Here is a 20,308-nt window from a genome sequence, read left to right as displayed (position 1 = left end):
CCTGGGGAAGTTATAATTTCGTTTAAATTAAAGCTTGCAGGACAGTAGCTCTCCAGGGGTGCGGTTGCCCTATTAGCTAGTGATTTAGTTGTAGCCTACTGTAGATTTAGGAACAACTTCCCACAGAATGTCTAACATTTATTCAATCTTACCTGTCAGTAAAATCACTTCATATGAGAATAGTTGAGTAGGATGGCTAGTTTATCACTCCTAATATCATACAATTTCGTCAGTACTTGAGTATGACCCTGATGAAAGAAACAAGTCTGACAACCTTTTCCACCAACTTTATTTTACAAATGTAGTGTTCGATCACTGCTGTATCCAAGGGGATCAAAATGCACTGGAGAAATTAAAAAGTAGACCTTAATATATTAAAATTAATAATAGTCATGGAAACATTCATGAAGTTCACTTGTAAATATCATCCCATACAAATCTATATATTCTCATACAAATCTAGATTTAGATTTATCCTTCGTCGTTCTACATAGGTTTAAATGAATTAATGATGGTGTCGAAACATACACCTATTCATTCATCTCTTTGTGTCTTATTTTATTCACCATCTATTACATGTGTTATTTGTCATTACTCATCAAAAATATCCCTGTTGCCACATAATAGGCTATATAGAAATATGTTAAATGTTAAGCATTTGGGTGGTCACTGTACATTCCACTAAATACTCACATAGAATTTGTTGAAGCCTCAAATTAATATGTTATAGAAGAGAGCCACAACCCATTAGAATATTCTGATTGTACTAGCTATATAAAATACAATATACTTACACAAAAAAAGGTTTACCATGTACAAAATAATGGCAGAAGTGTATGTAATGACTGTTTCAATGGTTATGGCTTGTGGCGATAGTACAGACATTGCTACAGACTTTCTGTGACTTAAATACAAATCTAAAACTAGGTTAGCTGTCCTAATTCCCTGAAAAAAGACACTGTTACTGAACATTCAGGTAGTTACTGTTATACCCATTTTACCTACCTGTGTTTAAGACATTAATGTAAACACATACATTGTGACATCATGTGTTAACCCTTTGGGTTTTATTGGGTTAGGCTGTGGTATTAGCAAGGGTTTCAATTTGGTCCCAGACCCAGAACTTTTCCCTCCCTAGTCCCTATCAATATCGTATGACCTTGTGAACGGTGAGTGTAATCAATCCACCCCAACACGTGGAACCAACACAACTTTTGCTAATACCTATGCAATATTTTCAAATAGTCTAGATAGAAGGCTCCATCTAGGGAAAGGGACTAGGGATAGGTTTGTAATTGGGCCATTGTCTCAAAACATACTGTAATAAAGCCCTGTATTCAGGCATATTGTCAATGCATTACCAAGGCATGGAGTTGACATGCATCAAGATTAGACAGTGTTAGTTTGAATCCCCATTTTGTGTTCAGATGTAACAAAAACAAACAAAATGTCATGAGAAAGATAGGTATCTAAAAACATGTAAACACTTAAATTCTCACTAAGAAAAATAACACCAACATCATAACTATAAGATAACCATTAATTATAACAACAATTATAATAATCATTAATAATAACACTTGTCGTAATCATGACAATAACCGACACGGACTACCCAGTGAACACCGTCTGACGCCGACGTCCATGGACGTCTAAAAGATGCCATATTGCTCACTGGGTAAGTTACCATTGTTTATAGGAAGATTGTCAAAAGAAAATCTGTATCATTATGTCAGTCATTTTATCTCCTGAATTATGTCAGATTTTTTTCTTCTGTCCATTTGTAAGCAATATGAGACACTTTGTATACTGTAGATGATATATATATATACAGTTATACTTCTCTCTTAGTCGAATACAAGTCTGTTCATTTTCTTAAGTCCCTTAAGTTTATCAAACACAGCCCCGCGCATCACCAGTGTCTGAGTGTCCTCCTTTTGCTGAATGTAAACCATTAAGACGTGATACAAAATATGTCTGTCTTTATCTGGTGCAAATATCAGGGGATTGTGCAAAAACGTTTCTGTCTTAGTGTTTCCCTCTTTGAACTGGGCTGGAAAAAAACTGCTCATGTTTTTTTTACAAGTTTGATTCCAGGTATCTACAGAACATTAGTACTCACACGTCAGTGACAATATCAACACCAAAAATTAAGTGAAAGCATTAATATGCTGTATTATATGGTCCAAAGCCACACATGTAGGATAGGATAGCCCTTAATATTAAGCATTATTATTGATATTATGACATTTCTACCTAATAGAGAACGGTTGGAGTGTGTTACTACGAACGAGCAAGGTCCTCTTCTGATGAAGGGCATCCTAGCCACCCAAGTCTCTTCTGAGTCTCACCCTCAGATCTGACTGCTTCATCATTGGAGTCATCCTACAGTATGCATTATAGTCCACTGCCTTGTTACAGTCAATTCCCTACACACATACACTTTGGCTTGCTCTGAAGCCAATCATTTGTATTGTCCTGTAGAAATGTTGACTTGTGTCAGTTCTCCTCTGGTGAGAATAATAAAATGGTGATTGTCAGACGTGCTTTCTCTGGTATTTTATTTGTATCCCAATGCATGGCTTTGAAGGTCAGTCGTATTATGAAGTGCAACACCTGCATCATACTGTACTTTTTGTGCTCTATGAAAGAAAATACCCTGTAGTTGCAGTAGCTAATCATCCTATTGGTAGGCTGACCAACTCAGAAGTTCCTCGTCAAACAAAGTGACTCATGGCTCAATCAGATTTGGTTGTCCTGATGAAGACAGGTGGGTCACAGGGGAGCTCCAGGTAGAAGTTGCACTTAGGCACAGATTTAGGATCAGCTCAACCTCCCCAAATGCTGAGCATAACTATTAGGCGGTGGTGGGATGCAAAACTGACCTCAGATCAGTTACTGGGGGCAACTAGAGAATGTATGGAAGCAATTTTCCCAATGTCACTCATTCATTCACACAAGAAGCAACTATAGACAGCTTCCTGCGTCACAATGAGGCGGGCTCACTCGTACACCACTCCCCGGATTCAAAACCCTACATCATCCGACATCCACATCATAGGTCATGAAAATCATCAGTTCAATGCTCCATGAGGAAAATAGCATCCTTTGAAACAAGTGTAACCTATTTTTCTATGTAACACTGAAGTACACAGTCTGGCCGTACACCACCCTTCTCTCTCTCATACTTAGATGTATTATCTTGGTCCCTCCTTTCTAATATGGCTCAAAAGTGTATTTATTCTTTAAAACATTTGATATAAAACACAAGGTTATGCATGAGCAAACCAGTTTCTTAACTAAGTCCTAGTTATCTAATTTCTCCCACATTTGTTCTTTTTCAGTTATTCATGGCATCAGTGTATGGCAATATGGCACATTTAGATATGAAATATGGCTGATGTATCACATTTATAAAAATGGCAGGATAATTCCATCCCTCTACCATTTTGACCTCTAAGCAAGTCCTTCATCTCCCTATATGTACAGATTGATTCACCATATTTCCTTCTCTACCCTTCCTATTCTCATATGTCTACTCTCTTCATGAAGACCACACACACAGTAGGTAGAATTTGCCCTAACCACTGATACAGAGTCAGATATTTGTTCATCCCCCTAATGGTTAAGGGTGGGTTTAGGGGTGAGATAATCTGATCCTAGATCTGCAGTTGATGGCAATTTCTACCTGGTGCACCTCACACTGTCACCTCATTCTTACTGCCTGTCCTGATGCCCTGACTGCCTCCCCCTCCTCCTCCACTTCCTCCTCCTCTACTTCCTCCTCCCGCTCCTCCGTCGCCCCCTCCTGGTATAAAATGTAACTGCTCAATAGTGTTCTGCCTCTTGGCAGCGAAAGCCATCCTCTTGGCGCTGTGGCCCCCTAGCGTCCCTGTTCCCATGACAACCCCCGCCCCGGGCATCTCGCTACCACCCCAGCCCCCCATGCCTCCCCCCATGCCTCCGCTCATATGCCCCGTCATGCCCTGGCTTCTCTCCTGCTCCCTCCCTGAGGTGGGGTGAGAGTTCATCTTGATCATGTGGTGGCGGTCCAGGGAGGGCGTGGCACATACATTCTGCTGGGACTGGGCTTTCTGCTGAGGGGTGAGACCACCCCGGGGGAGAGTGGGGACCATGCCTCCCCCGCCTCCATGGGCGTATGGATCCTGCACACCCACTCCCATCCCTCCGACCCCCCTACCCATGCTCTCCTCCAGGTGATCTGGGGACATGAGTAGGCGATCCTGGGGACGCTCCTGGGGCCAATCCTTGGGCTTCCTCGTCAGGGTCTGGTTGTTGGACTGAGGCCGCTCCTGGGGTCGATCCTTGGGCTTCCGTGTCAGGGTCTGGGTGTTGGACTGAGGCCGCTCCTGGGGTCGATCCTGGGGCTTCCTTGTCAGGGTCTGGGTGTTGGACTGAGGCCGCTCCTGGGGTCGATCCTGGGGCTTCCTTGTCAGGGTCTGGGTGTTGGAGTTCTTAGTAGCAGCAGCCATGGCTTTGTAGTACTGGTGCTGCTGGTTCTTGGACATCCTGGAGAGGGTCCCAGTGTTCCCGGGGACGTCCCCCATGTTGAGCAGCTGGTCCTGCGACATGACCTTCCTGGCAGGCTTGGACAGGGTGTCGTAGTTGGGGTTGTAGTGCTGCTCGGTTGGGTCCAGGGGGTAGGGGTTGACCGTGGGGGAGACGGGGGGTAGGCCGGTGGGTTGGATCCAGGGTCGGGGGGCGTGGCGGGGGAGGGTGCCCCTCCCACCCATGGTGTTGTAATCTCCGCCACAGGGGATGTGGTGACTGGAGGACTGGAGAGCGGGCTGGGCCGTGTGGGGACGCCTCTTGGTGGTGCAGTAGCCCGATGAATATTCATCAAGACCACTCTTTTCTGGAATAAAAAGAGGAATAGTGAAACAAGTCATAGAGCTATTGTTTTCTGTGTAACGGGGTCTATCTCTATGTTGCTACGTGGTACACTACTCACCCAGGCGTTTGAGCGAGGAGTATCTGTTGAGCTCTGGCTTGGTGGCGTTCTCGTAGGATGGGGGGAGCTGTGCCAGGTTGTGGAGGGAGTGGTGGAAGGAGGGCTGTCCTTTAGTATTGTTGTGTTTGCTGGACAGAAGAGTGCCTCCTGCCGCCAGCTGGGCGTTGTTCATACGGGGGGCGTGTTCTGAGGGGTCAAAAGACAGCTATGTTATGGTTTGTTTGTTTCTTAATTGTTGTTTTTTGGACAACCTTTATCTAACCAGGTTGGTATCATTGACATCTAAGACATTATTGTGAATAACTGTAAAACATGGAAGGCCACCAGATGCATACATTACAGTATGTCACTGGAACCAACAATTTACACCACCAGTTGACTTACCGATGGTAGCAGTGTGATTGGGACTGGTTCCTGAATGGATAAAATTGTGTTGAATATTCCCCACTGCAAAACAAACAAACAGTCATCAGCTGTGGAGCAACAGTGTATACATAATGTAGATGTGTGTGTGTACGTGAGTGAGACAGCAGAGGGATACACTGTATGATGTGTTCAATTGTGGATGTTATCAGGCAATTTCTAGCTTCATGGTTTATTAACCACATTAAGATCAAGGCATCCATCCTCTTTTACATTACCTGGGCCAATTCCCCTTTACACACTCCCTCACTTATCATTTATTGAGCCTGTGGGAATCGACCAGGATATTGCACTGTGTTTCAAATACACATAACTATCCCTCTTCAAAAACTTCCAAGTTCCTCGACGTACACATCTCCGATGAGATGAAATGGTCAAACCACATGGACACTGCATTAAAGAAGGCACAGCAGCGACTCTTCTACCTCAGGCAGGAGGCTGAATAAATTTGTCCTGTCTCTGAGGGCCCTCACAGTGTTTTACAGGAGCACCATCGAGAGAGTACTGTTGGTCTGCATCGCATCCTGGTACGGCAACGCTGACTGCAAGGCTCTACAGAGGGTGGTACGCTCAGCCAAACGAGCCATTAGGTGCTCACTGCCTGCCCTCCATGACACCTACTACACCAGGTGTCGCAGGAAGGCCAAGAAGATCATCAGGGACCTCGTGGCACCCAAGCCATCATGGCCTGTTCTCCCTGCTTCCATCACTCAGACGCTGGCAGTATAGGAGTATCATGGCGAAAACTGTCAGACTGGCCAATAGGTTCTACCGCCAACCATCAGGCTGCTGAATAGCCACTAGGCAGCTACCTACTCCTCCCCCTTGCTTTTCCCCCTATGGATATTCTACCCTCTCCCAATAACACTTACCCTGCCCCTCCCCCCAATAGACATTATCATTGCTACAGTTGTAATATTATTTTTATTATTGTCTCATTCACTTGTCTTTTTTTGACCTGTGCTGTTGGAGCTCGGATCATAAGTATTTCACTGTGCCCAGCGATTACATCTGCAACACTGTGCATGTGACTAATAACCTCATCTAATCCATTTTACCCGTTCCCCTTTCTTACAAGACAGTTTGAAATAAGCCTAAAGCCCAACAACAGCACAAAACAGGAGAAACGACTTTGAAACAGAAGTGTGCTATGTGAGCTTGTCCTCATTTCCCTTTTTCATTTCAAAAACATGTTTCCTGTTTGTTCCAACTGAATGCTCCCCTGGGCACTCACGTCTGTTGTCCTTGCTGGGCAGGCCAGGGGCGTAGAGGTTTTTGGGAGGTCTGCCCAGCGTACCCTGTCCCTCCCCTGAACCACACAGAGCCACGCTGTTGTTCCTCTCATCCTGCTGCACTGGACTGGACTGGTGACGCAACATGTCCACCAGCGCTCTGAGAGGAGAAACCAAAAAGATAATGTCAAAAATGTAAACGTATAAGTAATTAGCTGGTGTAAAATGTGTTTTATTGCCTGGAGTAATAACAGTTCCCCTCCTGGCATTACCGATATCATATCTTGTCTAATCTTATGAATGAAACATGCTATAAACATGTTATAACGACATTATGGAATTATTAAAGAATCTGTGTTTGTCTGTCTATCTGACTGTCCATCTGTCTAATCTGTGTTTGTCTGTCTATCTGACTGTCCATCTGTCTATCTGTCTGTCTGTCTTATGCTCTGTCTGTTCATCTGTCTGGTCTGTGACTGATTGACCCCTCCCCTCACCTGGGCATGTTGATCTCTCCGTTATTGGCCTGCTGCGACACCTTGTTGAACATTATCTTAATCCCCACGGCAACCGCTACCATAAACACAATGACACCTCCAATCACAAAGCCTGTGTTGTGGCTCAGAGGCTGCAGAGGGTCCAGTTCCGGCTCATCATCATCCAGGAGTATGGCGTTTGGTGGCTGGGTCTTGGCCCAATCCGGGGAGTCGTAGTTGGTACAGCTGCTCTGCTCCAAACGACGGGTGGGGTCGGGGCAGCAGAAGCGGTAGTGGCAGCTGCCACAGCAGTAGATGAAGCTGTCCTTGGAGCAGTTGAAGGTGTTGTCCAACTGACCCATGACGTCATAGTAACCATGGCACACATCCACGTCCACCAGTGTGCGGGGAGGAGGAGCCACCTGGGCCGTGCCCAAAGGAGGAGCCAGGGCTCCCGCTGCCGCAGACGTCACGTTCTTGGGGAACATGATCTGGGCCAGGGGTCGGGGAGGGGTCTCCAGAACCCCAGGGGATTCTGGAAGTTTCTCTGGAGCTTTGGGCCTGCCCCGGAGGGCAGCGGGACGGAGGTTGGCATGGATGGCCAGGAGGAGGAGAGGGGGGCTGGGGGCGGACTGAGGGGGTTCGGTGGAGCCCCCCTGGCGAGGCCGGGGGTCGGTACTTAGGGGAGAGGGAGTGGGAGATAGGGAGCTGTCCTCAGCTGTGGTAAGTGGGGCAGCAAGGAGAGAGAGGAGGGAGACGGCGAAGACTTGGAGATTGGTGGTGGGCGTCATCTTTACATGACTAAGAGCTCTATTTTCTGTTGTCGACTCAACGCTGTTACAATGCTGTCCTTTTTTCAGAATTAAACCACTAAAATACTATTTGAAACATTTAGGTAGCAGGTATGAGTTGTTTGGTACTCATAGTTTCAAAATATCTTAATTTAATAATGAATATGTATGATGAACTTTGTGAGTGAATTCTAGATACGCTTTAAGAGATGGAAGTCACGAGTGTCAACCAGTTGTAAGTGTCAACCATTGGTGACAGAGGTATTTACATGGCGTTCATTCTGTTACTATTATCTTCAACATCTTCGGTGATAATATTCTGCATCCCATTACAGTAAAATCAGATCTGTATAAACCTTACAGAGTAAACGAGGGTAAACTGAACATTATGATCTTGATCATACCCAGATCGTCTATTTCTTCTCCTAGTTCTAGAATCTATCTACCATACAAAACCTAGCTATGAATAATGTGAAGTTAGTTTGAGGTTATAACATTCACATGCAAAAATACAAAAATAGATGGACTCTCCTTGGATGAAAGGTCAAACAGAGGGTTTTTACCTTCACCATGACGTATTCCTGAACACGTTGTGCTTTGTTTTGCTGAAGACAAAAAGTAAGCTTCCTCAATGAGTTATGGCAATTTTATAAATTTCCTTTCGGTTATGGCACTTGTAAAATAATATGTCACAAAATGACACATAGGCCTGTGTTTTAAGGGCAACAGTCCTCTGTAAACATTGTTCCTAAAATGTAAACAGTTAATGATTCAATCATGTCGTTTTGGCGCTGGATACATTCCAAGTTTGCACTTAGAATCAACCTGTAAACTAATATTCTCAACCTGTAAACTACTATTCAACCTGTAAACTAATATTCAACCTGTAAACTAAAATCTCTACATATAAATGTCTAAATGTTTCAATATTATGCTAAATAAAAGATTTGTACTAAATAAATCTTGTGCTAAATAAATCTAAATAAGTTGTGTTCCTGTGCTTTCAGATGTTGCAGACCATTTGAATGGCAGTTGGAGAGGTTGTGGTTCTTAACGGGTCAGGGCACTGAATGGCTGTGGCGTAGTGTAAACATACTGTGTGACTGTAAAGCAGGACATTGCCCTTCCAGGCATATAAACATCACAGGTCACTAACTACATAATGCATTGGCCACTTATTTACTTAAATGTATTATGGTCTTATCTAAAATGCATAGGCACTTACTGTTCCTCTGATTGGGCTGAAGGCTACAGAGCCAGCGCCCTACATTAAGGACAGAGGGCAGTGAATACCGCAAATGAGGAGAAAATATAAAACGGTACGACAAATCGTATTATATCAAATAGACTGAAAAAGCCGTTTTCATTTTAGCTAGTGGCTGGGTGGGTATCTCTGTTTTTAGATGTACAAACTTAGTATGTATGGTCTAGTATAGAATATACAAGGAAAAGAGCTTGAGGTGTAACTCTACAGATTGAATTCAGTTGTGTCTCATTATGATGGTTGAGGACTGAATAGCACATTGTAGTTCACATGTGCCATTCCTTCAATAACTCTGATTATTCCTGATTTGGTCCTAAAACTGAAAGAAAAGCATTTTTGGAGAGAAATATGTAAATGTGTGGAGTTATTGTGTCTGAGGTTACAGGTGATAATAGACAGAGACAGCTCCGTCTCCCACACAAATTATAATTACATACAATTATCAAAACAGTTCTTATCTGTCGCTGAGCATGTAGGCATGGATAGGGGAGGCAGGGGGGCTGCTGAAATCACTGATGGCTCTACTTGTTTCAATGTGAATAAAAACAATGGAGAATACAACCAGCAGTTCACACTGTTATTCCAAGTTTTTATAAAGAACTCTTTTGTTCCCTGAAAGTTCTGCTTGATTTCCTGTATTGTCTTCAGATTTGGATAAAGGGGATCAGGCCTGGAATGTCTTCACAGATTTGTGGATCCTGTATGGAACACAGAAAGAATCGATTAGGAGAGTGGACTTCAAGCCCCCCCCCCACCCCCACCCCCCCACCCCACACACACACAAACAAACACACTCACACATACCTCTCTCGTATTCTAACACACACCACAGCAACACACAGACAACACACTCTGTAAGACACTCATGAATTTCTAGCTATAAATTGGAATAGAACTTGTCAAGAAGTATGCACCATGCATACTGTATGCATCTAAATGTGTGTGTGTGTGTGTGTGTGTGTGTGTGTGTGTGTGTGTGTGTGTGTGTGTGTGTGTGTGTGTGTGTGTGTGTGTGTGTGTGTGTGTGTGTGTGTGTGTGTGTGTGTGTGTGTGTGTGTGTGTGTGTGTGTGTGTCTGTGTGTGTGTGTGTGTGCAGGGCAGCCAGCCATATGTACCTGAATTTCAAATCTAATCAAATTTTATTTGTCACATACACATGGTTAGCAGATGTTAATGTGAGTGTAGCGAAATGCTTGTGCTTCTAGTTCCGACAATGCAGTAATAACCAACAAGTAATCTAACCTAACAATTTCACAACAACTACCTTATACACACAAGTGTAAAGGAATGAGGAATATGTACATAAAAATATATGAATGAATGATGGCACAGAACGGCATAGGCAGGATGCAGTAGATGGTATAGAGTACAGAATATACATATGAGATGAGTAATGTAGGGTATGTAAACATTATATGAAGTGGCATTGTTTAAAGTGGCCAGTGATACATTTTTTCATCAATTTTTACATTGTTAAAGTGGCTGGAGTTGAGTCAGTATGTTGGCAGCAGCCACTCAATGTTAGTGGTGGCTGTTTAACAGTCTGATGGCCTTGAGATATAAGCTGTTTTTCAGTCTCTCGGTCCCTGCTTTGATGCACCTGTACTGACCTCGCCTTCTGGATGATAGCGGGGTGAACAGGCAGTGGCTCGGGTGGTTGTTGTCCTTGATGATCTTTATGGGCTTCCTGTGACATCGGGTGGTCTAGGTGTCCTGGAGGGCAGGTAGTTCGCACCCGGTGATGCGTTGTGCAGACCTCACTACCCTCTGGAGAGCCTTACGGTTGTGGACGGAGCAGTTGCCGTACCAGGCGGTGATACAGCCCGACAGGATGCTCTCGATTGTGCATCTGTAAAAGTTTGTGAGTGCTTTTGGTGACAAGCCGAATTTCTTCAGTCTCCTGAGGTTGAAGAGGTGCTGCTGCGCCTTCTTCACCACGCTGCCTGTGTGGGTGGACCAATTCAGTTTGTCCGTGAGGTGTACGCCGAGGAACTTAAACTTACTACCCTCTCCACTACTGCCCTGTCGATGTGGATAGGGGGGTGCTCCCTCTACTGTTTCCTGTAGTTCACAATCATCTCCTTTGTTTTGTTGACATTGAGTGTGGGGTTATTTTCCTGACACCACACTCCGAGGGCCTTCACCTGGGCCCTCACCTCCTCCCTGTAGGCTGTCTCGTTGTTGTTGGTAATCAAGCCTACCACTGTAGTGTCGTCTGCAAACTTGATGATTGAGTTGGAGGGGTGCATGGCCACGCAGTCATGGGTGAACAGGGAGTACAGGAGAGGGCTCAGAACGCACCCTTGTTGGGCCCCAGTGTTGAGGATCAGCGGAGTGGAGATGTTGTTACCTACCCTCACCACCTGGAGGCGGCCCGTCAGGAAGTCCAGTACCCAGTTGCACAGGGCGGGGTCGAGACCCAGGGTCTCGAGCTTGATGACGAGTTTGGAGGGTACTATGGTGTTAAATGCTGAGCTGTAGTCGATGAACAGCATTCTCACATAGGTATTCCTCTTGTCCAGATGGGTTAGGGCAGTGTGCAGTGTGGTTGCGATTGCGTCGTCTGTGGACCTATTGGGGCGGTAAGCAAATTGGAGTGGATCTAGGGTGTCAGGTAGGGTGGAGGTGATATGGTCCTTGACTAGTCTCTCAAAGCGCTTCATGATAATGGAAGTGAGTGCTACGGGGCGGTAGTCGTTTAGCTCAGTTACCTTAGCTTTCTTGGGAACAGAAACAATGGTGGCCCTCTTGAAGCATGTGGGGACAGCAGACTGGGATAAGGATTGATTGAATATGTCCGTAAACACACCAGCCAGCTGGTCTGCGCATGCTCTGAGGATGCAGCTGGGGATGCCGTCTGGGCCTGCAGCCTTGCGAGGGTTAACACGTTTAAATGTTTTACTCAAGTCAGCTGCCGTGAAGGAGAGTCCGCATGTTTTGGTAGCTGGCCGTGTCAGTGGCACTGTATTGTCCTCAAAGTGAGCAAAGAATTTGTTTAGTCTGTCTGGGAGCAAGACATCCTGGTCCGCGACAGGGCTGGTTTTCTTTTTGTAATCCGTGATTGACTGTAGACCCTGCCACATACTTCTTGTGTCTGAGCCGTTGAATTGCGACTCTACTTTGTCTCTATACTGACGCTTAGCTTGTTCGATTGCCTTGCGGAGGGAATAGCTACACTATTTGTATTCGGGCATGTTTCTGGTCACCTTGCCCTGATTAAAAGCAGTGGTTCGCGCTAATTTGTGTGCTGTTATGCGTGTGTGAGATAGCTGGCCCTCACATTGATGAGACAGAGATAGTGATATCGTAATAAATATTGTAGTTGTATTAAAAACACTTGCAGACATCCCAGCAGTCCCACTCACACACAGAACATCATCCTCCATTTAAACAAACTGAAACGCTTCAGGCAGCAGGCCACAGGTGTGTGCAAGTGCAATCAGCTAATTAACAAAGCCTGAACGCAGTCAGCTCACACAATTAAAGGGGCATGTCACTCATTCTAATGTTCAAACCAACAGGTAAAGGTTGAGCTCATGAATAAAGATCAATTAACTGGAAGGATGTGATAATTCATTGACAGTTTAGGATCCTATATAAATAAATACACAATAAATCCATGCACACAAAGCTACCCCTTCACGGTGTGTGCATGTAGGTATGCTAGGTGTGTCTGTGTGTTAGTGTGTCTGCCTTTTGCAGGAGCATCAGCTCCTGAAAAGCAGATGAGAGAGGGAGAGAAAGAAAGAGTGAAACAGAGAGAGAGAGCGCAGGGGGATAAATGTAGGGTCGGGATTTAAATGAGCAGAGAGTTGGTGGGGAGCAGGAAGAGCCAGAGGTATAGACGCATAGACGGTGGTGAGTGGGAGGGCGGTGTGTGGGTGGCACAAAATCAAGTACATTTCTCCCAGCACTTACCAATATAACACCGCACAGCACAGCACATCACAGTTAGACAGACCCACAAATGCACAACCCAAACAACATAACAAGACAGGGTGACACAACAAGCATGAAATATGATGGAAGAGAGTGTTTGGAGGTCCTTTCACTTGCATCCGCAAGATCTGATATCTGCACAATGAACACTGTTAATGCTGTTGTTGAAGTGGCAGCATGTATGTCAGTCAGAGAGATTGTGTGTGTGTGTGTGTGTGTGTGTGTGTGTGTGTGTGTGTGTGTGTGTGTGTGTGTGTGTGTGTGTGTGTGTGTGTGTGTGTGTGTGTGTGTCTGCAGTACACTCTACAGACATTCTGAACCTTTCTGTAGTCTCTCCCTCTCTCCTTTCATTCCTCCTCTCACTCTCTCCTGTCTCCCATCTCCCTCGTTCTCCCTTTCTCAGATTTGGTGCGTGGGTTGAGGCAGCTAACTCTCTTAGAATAGCACTGCAGCTCTGTCTGTGTGTAAGAGAGAGAGAGAGATGGAGAGAGAAAAAAATAGGTATAGTCCAATCTACACCTATTAGCCAATTCTGAAACTTCTACCTCCATCATCACTGGTTGTCCATGATACCATAATATCTTCCATTTCATCCTGTATCCTCTATCTATCTACATTGTTCTATCTCCATCACCACATTACTCATCATTTCAACTAACAACATCTATTCTCATGAAAAGGCATCCCAACCTGCATTTTCCAGCAGGATATTCTAATCCAAAAGACTTGTCACGACTAAAGACGCAAAATAGAGTGAAATATCATGCAGTTATAATTCCTGTAATGTATCACCAGTATGCTAACACACCTACAAGTAAAAATGACATATGCTGTAACATCAGAAGTTAGATATCTCTATAGTTATATCTCTATAGTTACCACTATATGCTGTAAATTAGTCGCTATAGTTATATCTGTATAGATACCACTATATGCTGTAACATTGTAAGTTAGATATCTCTATAGTTACCACTATATACTGTAACATCAGAAGTTAGACGTCTCTATGGTTATATCTCTATAGTTACCACTATATGATGTAACATCGTAAGTAAGATAGAGCTTCAAATTCCTTGGTGTCCACATCAACAAAAACAAACAACAACACCAAGACAGTCGTGAAGAGGGCACGACAAAGCCTATTCCCCCTCAGGAAACTAAAAAGATTTGGTATGGGTCCTGAGATCCTCAAAAGGTTCTACAGCTGCAACATCAAGAGCATCCTGACTGGTTGCATCACTGCCTGGTACGGCAATTGCTCGGCCTCCGACCGCAAGGCACTACAGAGGGTAGTGCGTACGGCCCAGTACATCACTGGGGCAAAGCTGCCTGCCATCCATGACCTCTACACCAGGCGGTGTCAGAGGAAGGCCCTAAAAATTGTCAAAGACCCCAGCCACAGACTGTTCTCTCTACTACCGCGTGGCAAGCGGTCCCGGAGTGCCAAGTCTAGGACAAAAAGGCTTCTCAACAGTTTTTACCCCCAAGCCATAAGACTCCTGAACAGGTAACCAAATGGTTACCTGGACTATTTGTATTGTGTGCCACCCCCCCCCCCAACCCCTCTTTTACGCTGCTGCTACTCTCTGTTTATCATATATGCATAGTCACTATAACTATACATTCATGTACATACTACCTCAATTGGCCCGACCAACCAGTGCTCCCGCACATTGGCTAACCGGGCTATCTGCATTATGTCCCACCACCCGCCAACCCCTCTTTTACGCTTCTGCTACTCTCTGTTCATCATATATGCATAGTCACTTTAACCATACCTACATGTACATACTACCTCAATAAGCCTGACTAACAGGTGTCTGTATATAGCCTTGCTAATCTTTTTTCAAATGTCTTTTTACTGTTGTTTTAATTCTTTACTTACACACACACACACACACACACACACACACACACACACACACACACACACACACACACACACACACACAAACACACACACACACATCTTTTTTTCTCTAGCACCATTGGTTAGAGCCTGTAAGTAAACATTTCACTGTACCTGTTGTATTTGGCGCACGTGACAAATAAACTTTGATTTGATCTCTATAGTTATAACTATAGTTACCACTACATGCTGTAACATCATAAGGTAGATATCTCTATAGTTATATCTCTATAGTTACCACTATATGCTGTAACATCTTAAGTTAGATATCTCTATAGTTACCACTATATACTGGAACATCGTAAGTTAGATATCTCTATAGTTAAATCTCTATAGTTACCACTATATACTGTAAGTAAGACTCTATAGCTTTATCTCTATAGTTACCACTACTGTAACATCGTAAGTTAAATATCTCAATAGTTACATCTCTACAGTTACCACTACATGCTGGAACATCGTAAGTTAGATATCTCTATAGTTGTATCTCTATATTTACCACTATATACTGGAAGTAAGACTCTGTAGCTATATCTCTATAGTTACCACTATATGCAGTAACATAGTAAGTTAGATATCTCTATAGTTAAATCTCTATAGTTACCACTATATGCAGTAACATAGTAAGTTAGATATCTCTATAGTTATATCTCTATAGTTACCACTATATACTGTAACATCGTAAGTTAAATATCTCAATAGTTACATCTCTACAGTTACCACTACATGCTGGAACATCGTAAGTTAGATATCTCTATAGTTGTATCTCTATATTTACCACTATATACTGTAAGTAAGACTCTATAGCTATATCTCTATAGTTACCACTATATACTGTAAGTTAGTCTCTATTGTTATATCTGTACAGTTACTACTATATGCTGTAACATCAGAAGTTAGATATCTCTATAGTTATATCTTTATAGTTTCCACTATATACTGTAACATCAGAAGTTAGATATCTCTATAGTTATATCTCTATAGTTACCACTATATACTGTAACATCAGAAGTTAGATATCTCTATAGTTATATCTCTTTAGTTACCACTATATGCTGTAACATCGTAAGTTAGATGTCTCTATGATTATATCTCTATAGTTACCACTATTTACTGTAAGTTAGTCTCTATAGTTACCACTATATACTGTAACATCCTAAGTTATATATCTCTATAGTTACCACTATATATTATTTCGTAGGTTAGTCTCTATAGTTATATCTCTATAGTTACCACTATATATTATATCGTAAGTTAGTCTCTATAGTTACAACTATATACTGTAACATCAGAAGTTAGATATCTATGTGGTTATATCTCTATAGTTACCACTATATATTATATCGTAAGTTAGTCTCTATAGTTACAACTATATACTGTAACATCAGAAGTTAGATATCTATGTGGTTATATCTCTATAGTTACCACTATATACTGTAACATCAGAAGTTAGATGTCTCTATTGTTATATCTCTATAGTTACCACTATATACTGTAACATCCTAAGTTAGATGTCTCTATAGTTATATCTGTATAGTTACCACTATATACTGTAACATCGGAAGTTAGATGTCTCTATTGTTATATCTCTATAGTTACCACTATATACTGTAACATCAGAAGTTAGATATCTCTATAGTTATATCTCTATAGTTACCACTATATACTGTAACATCAGAAGTTAGATGTCTCTATTGTTATATCTCTATAGTTACCACTATATACTGTAACATCCTAAGTTAGATGTCTCTATAGTTATATCTGTATAGTTACCACTATATACTGTAACATCGTAAGTTAGATATCTCTATAGTTATATCTGTATAGTTACCACTATATACTGTAAGTTAGTCTTTATAGTTATATCTCTATAGTTACCACTATATACTGTTACATCAGAAGTTAGATATCTCTACAGAGACCACTATATGCTTTAACATCGTTAGACGTCTCTATAGTTTCTCTCTATAGTTACCACTATATACTGTAACATCGTAAGTTAGATATCTCTATAGTTATATCTCTATAGTTACCACTATATACTGTAACATCTAAAGTTAGTCTCTATAGTTATATCTCTATAGTTACTACAATATACTGGAACATCGTAAGTTAGATATCTCTATAGTTATATCTCTATAGTTACCACTAAATACTGTAAGTTAGTCTCTATAGTTATATCTCTATAGTTACTACAATATACTGTAACATCAGAAGTTAGATGTCTCTATAGTTATATCTCTATAGGTACCACTAGACACTGTAAGTTAGTCTCTATTGTTATATCTGTATAGTTAATACTATACAATCAGTGGCCAGTTTACGAAAATAGTTTGCCACTACAGATTGAGTCACATGGTAGTGGTGTGCTATATAAAGCAAGCATCGAGGCATTCAGTTACTGTTTGATTGAACATTAGAATGGGCAAAATGAGCGACTTAAGCATGGTATTATTGTCAGTGCCAGGCGTGTGGTTTCGAGTGTCTCAGAAACAGCCGGCCTCCTGGGCTTTTCACACACGACAGTCTAGGGTTTACCGAGAATGTTGCGACAAACAAAAAGCATCCAGTAAGTGGCAATCCTGTGGGCGAAAACAGCTTGTTGATGAGAGGTCGAAGGAGAATGGCAAGAATCGTGCAACAGGCAGGCCACAAACAGGCAAATAACGACGCAGTACAACAGTGGTATGCAGAATGGCATCTTGGAATGCACAACTCGTTGGTCCTTGTCACGGATGGGCTATTGCAGCAGACGACCACACTGGGTTCCACTCCTATCAGCTTAAAACAAGAAGAAGAAGAAGCGGCTCCACTGGGCAAGTGATCAACAGCACTGGACAATTTAGGAGTGAGAAAACTTTGGCTGGTCCATCGAATCCCAGTTCCTGTTGCGTCATGCTGATGGCAGAGTCAGGATTTGGCGTAAGCAGCATGAGTCCATGGCCCCATCCTGCATGGACAGGCTGGTAGCGGTGGTGTAATGGCGTGGGAAATGTTTTCCTGGCACACGTTAGGTCCCTTGACACCAATTGAGCAATGTTTCCATGCCCCAAATAATTCAGGCTGTTCTGGAGGCAAAGGAGGTCCGACACAGTACTAGATGGGTGTACCTTAAACTGGCCACTGAGTTTATACTGTAAGATTGTAAGTTAGATCCCTCTCTATAGATGTCTCTCTATAGTTATGTCTCTTCCTGACTAGAAGCATTGCAGTTGCATGAGGAGTGGGGGCAGAGGCAAGGCTGTCTCACATACATTGTTGCATGCTAAAGGACGGGAGGAAAGGAGGGAGGGAGGGAGTGAGAGAATACATGGGAACAAAAAGTGAAGGACAAAACACTCAGTGCTGTGCAGATCAGAATGATGTATCCATGAGTTCCATGTCCACTGAAGGAAGGACATCATGACATGACACTAATCTTATTCAGAACAAACACACAGGACTAATCCTGCATGCCATTGTATCACAGCAACAGCATCTTGCTTATTGATTTATGATACTATAGTGTGAAGAAGATGTAATAAAACTTGTCCATCATGACTCATTGGTTTCAGATTGGTTTGATCCAATCTGGGTGTGGAGGGAAATATCTCCACACCCAGATTGGAGAGCAACATGTTAAATGCTCACATTTGAACAACATTCCTTTCATATTCCATATTGAGAAAGAATAGAGTCTAATATGCACACTGCACAAAAAAATGGCTTTAGTTCTGATAAAAGGCCAGCAGAGAAGAAGTAGCCTAGTGCAAACAGACGTAAATTTGAAATGCCCATAGTGAGTTTTACTGCGCAATGAACCTGCCGCTGCTTGTGTACCCATATCTGGCTGTAACCGGTCTGTGTATGAATGGACTTCGGCACATCTATATATTTTACAGGTTAACAACTTGTAGCTCAGCCACTGCACGCATACATTATTTCATGTAGGTTACGGAGGTATGACTTGCATGTATCATTAAGCGTGCGTGGGTGTATAAGAACCCGAGTGTGTATACACTGACTGGCTGCGTGTGTGTAGTCTAATCACATATGAAGTGTCAATGTATAAAAACTGTGTCAATGTGTATCAGCTGCGTCTTACAAGCGTGTTTATGTGATAAATTGATTTCTGTGGCGCAGCTTTCAAATCAATATGTTTTGTTGCTGTATCCTATATTTATCCATATTGATAACAAATCACTTTGTGCCAATGTGGAACCCGAGGTAACGAGAAACACGAAGACAATTTAAACTATTACTGAGCATTTGTTTCATGACGTTCCTGTATAATTTTTTTTAAATATATTGCCATGTCTTACCTGCGCGTTCTGCCGTATAACAGCCGGGGAGACCGTGCGCACTGGATTGCTGCGATAAATTCGCTCTGGTTAGGCAATAACGACTGTCTTATAAACTGTTGAAGGAAGACTACTGTGACAAATCCTCCTCATTTTGTAGTCGATAAACTGCTGCCCAATGTTGTGTGCCAGCATATCCGTCGACAATATAACATATCTGCACTATTTATTTTTACTCGCCTGAGCTAAACTCTTTTAGTTGAATCTATCGATGGAATAAACTATTATTAGAATAGCCTACAAGCTGTGCAATGGCAAGTTTATGGAAATATTGTCTAACTTTTCCTGCTGAAATACATTTTGTAACTAAACGATGTGCATAAATTCCATGTGTTGCACATATAATTGTCTGGTAAAAAATCCGTAGAAGAAAACGCAAATCTAGCTCTCCTACGAAACTCACTCTAGCGAGCAAGTGCAGCACAATAGGCATATCACACCGTCAAAAAGAAGGTCGCCAGATTTTTTTTTTCCTGAATTAAACTACACATTTTTCCTCTGCAAATTTACGTTCCATTTATTCCAAGCTGATTTAAGAGTTCCGTCAGAAATTCCGACCGACCCCAATCATACCTCGCCTATGGGTTTGTGCGACTGGTCTCACTAAGGTCCGTAAAGCTCAAGTGCGCTCCCATTGGTCGCTCGAACTGGTGTTGATGAGAGTTCTGTCCAGGGCTTTCGGATGCTGAATTCCAACCCATCCATCATGGTCTGTAATTGGCTTAAGGAAGTGATTATGGTTCCAATAGGATTGGTTCCAATACCAGAAAGACTGTATACAGAAGACATGAGCTATCATTCTCAATGATGCACTGCAACTGCTATGCAAAGCCAGATTATGGACCATTATGGACGGCAAACGTGCCAGGGGCCACGACTTCCAAGGGGCCCCCAAGATAGCATATGAACACGTCATAAGCAATGGCAAAGTGTGTAGAATTTTAGGAAATCACCTTTAAAAC

General features: G+C 42.8%; 1 protein-coding gene across 3 annotated transcripts; it reads right to left on the bottom strand.

Moving 5' to 3' along the window:
* Nucleotides 1-271: 271 nt before the first annotated feature.
* On the bottom strand, nt 272-20,108 carry LOC129841838 (uncharacterized). 3 transcript variants are annotated; one of them, XM_055910150.1, is made up of 7 exons: nt 19,308-19,913; nt 13,418-13,555; nt 7,125-9,856; nt 6,630-6,787; nt 5,357-5,419; nt 4,973-5,158; nt 272-4,876 (listed from the first exon to the last, which is right to left on the bottom strand). In XM_055910150.1, the coding sequence occupies exons 3-7, from the start codon at nt 7,892-7,894 to the stop codon at nt 3,699-3,701; spliced, it is 2,355 nt and encodes a 784-aa protein (XP_055766125.1). In that variant the 5' UTR covers nt 7,895-9,856; nt 13,418-13,555; nt 19,308-19,913; the 3' UTR covers nt 272-3,698. The 3 variants fall into 3 exon arrangements, with proteins under 3 accessions (XP_055766125.1, XP_055766126.1, XP_055766124.1); XM_055910151.1 differs by lacking the exons at nt 13,418-13,555; nt 19,308-19,913 and adding an exon at nt 19,920-20,108; XM_055910149.1 differs by lacking the exon at nt 13,418-13,555.
* Nucleotides 20,109-20,308: the final 200 nt, after the last annotated feature.

Source organism: Salvelinus fontinalis, unplaced genomic scaffold (assembly GCF_029448725.1).
Source record: "Salvelinus fontinalis isolate EN_2023a unplaced genomic scaffold, ASM2944872v1 scaffold_0002, whole genome shotgun sequence".
Classification (NCBI taxonomy): Eukaryota; Metazoa; Chordata; class Actinopteri; order Salmoniformes; family Salmonidae; genus Salvelinus; species Salvelinus fontinalis.
The sequence above is the reverse complement of the archived record's forward strand: the minus strand, read 5'-3'. Positions and strand labels throughout refer to the sequence as shown.

Coding starts and splice junctions, on each gene's coding strand:
- LOC129841838 (XM_055910151.1), bottom strand. CDS start 7,894: ATGACGCCCACCACCAATCTCCAAGTCTTCGCCGTCTCCCTCCTCTCT. Junction 6,788..7,124: donor GGAGAGATCAACATGCCCAG/GTGAGGGGAGGG, acceptor TTCTCCTCTCAG/AGCGCTGGTGGACATGTTGC. Junction 5,420..6,629: donor GCCCAGCAAGGACAACAGAC/GTGAGTGCCCAG, acceptor TTTGTTTTGCAG/TGGGGAATATTCAACACAAT.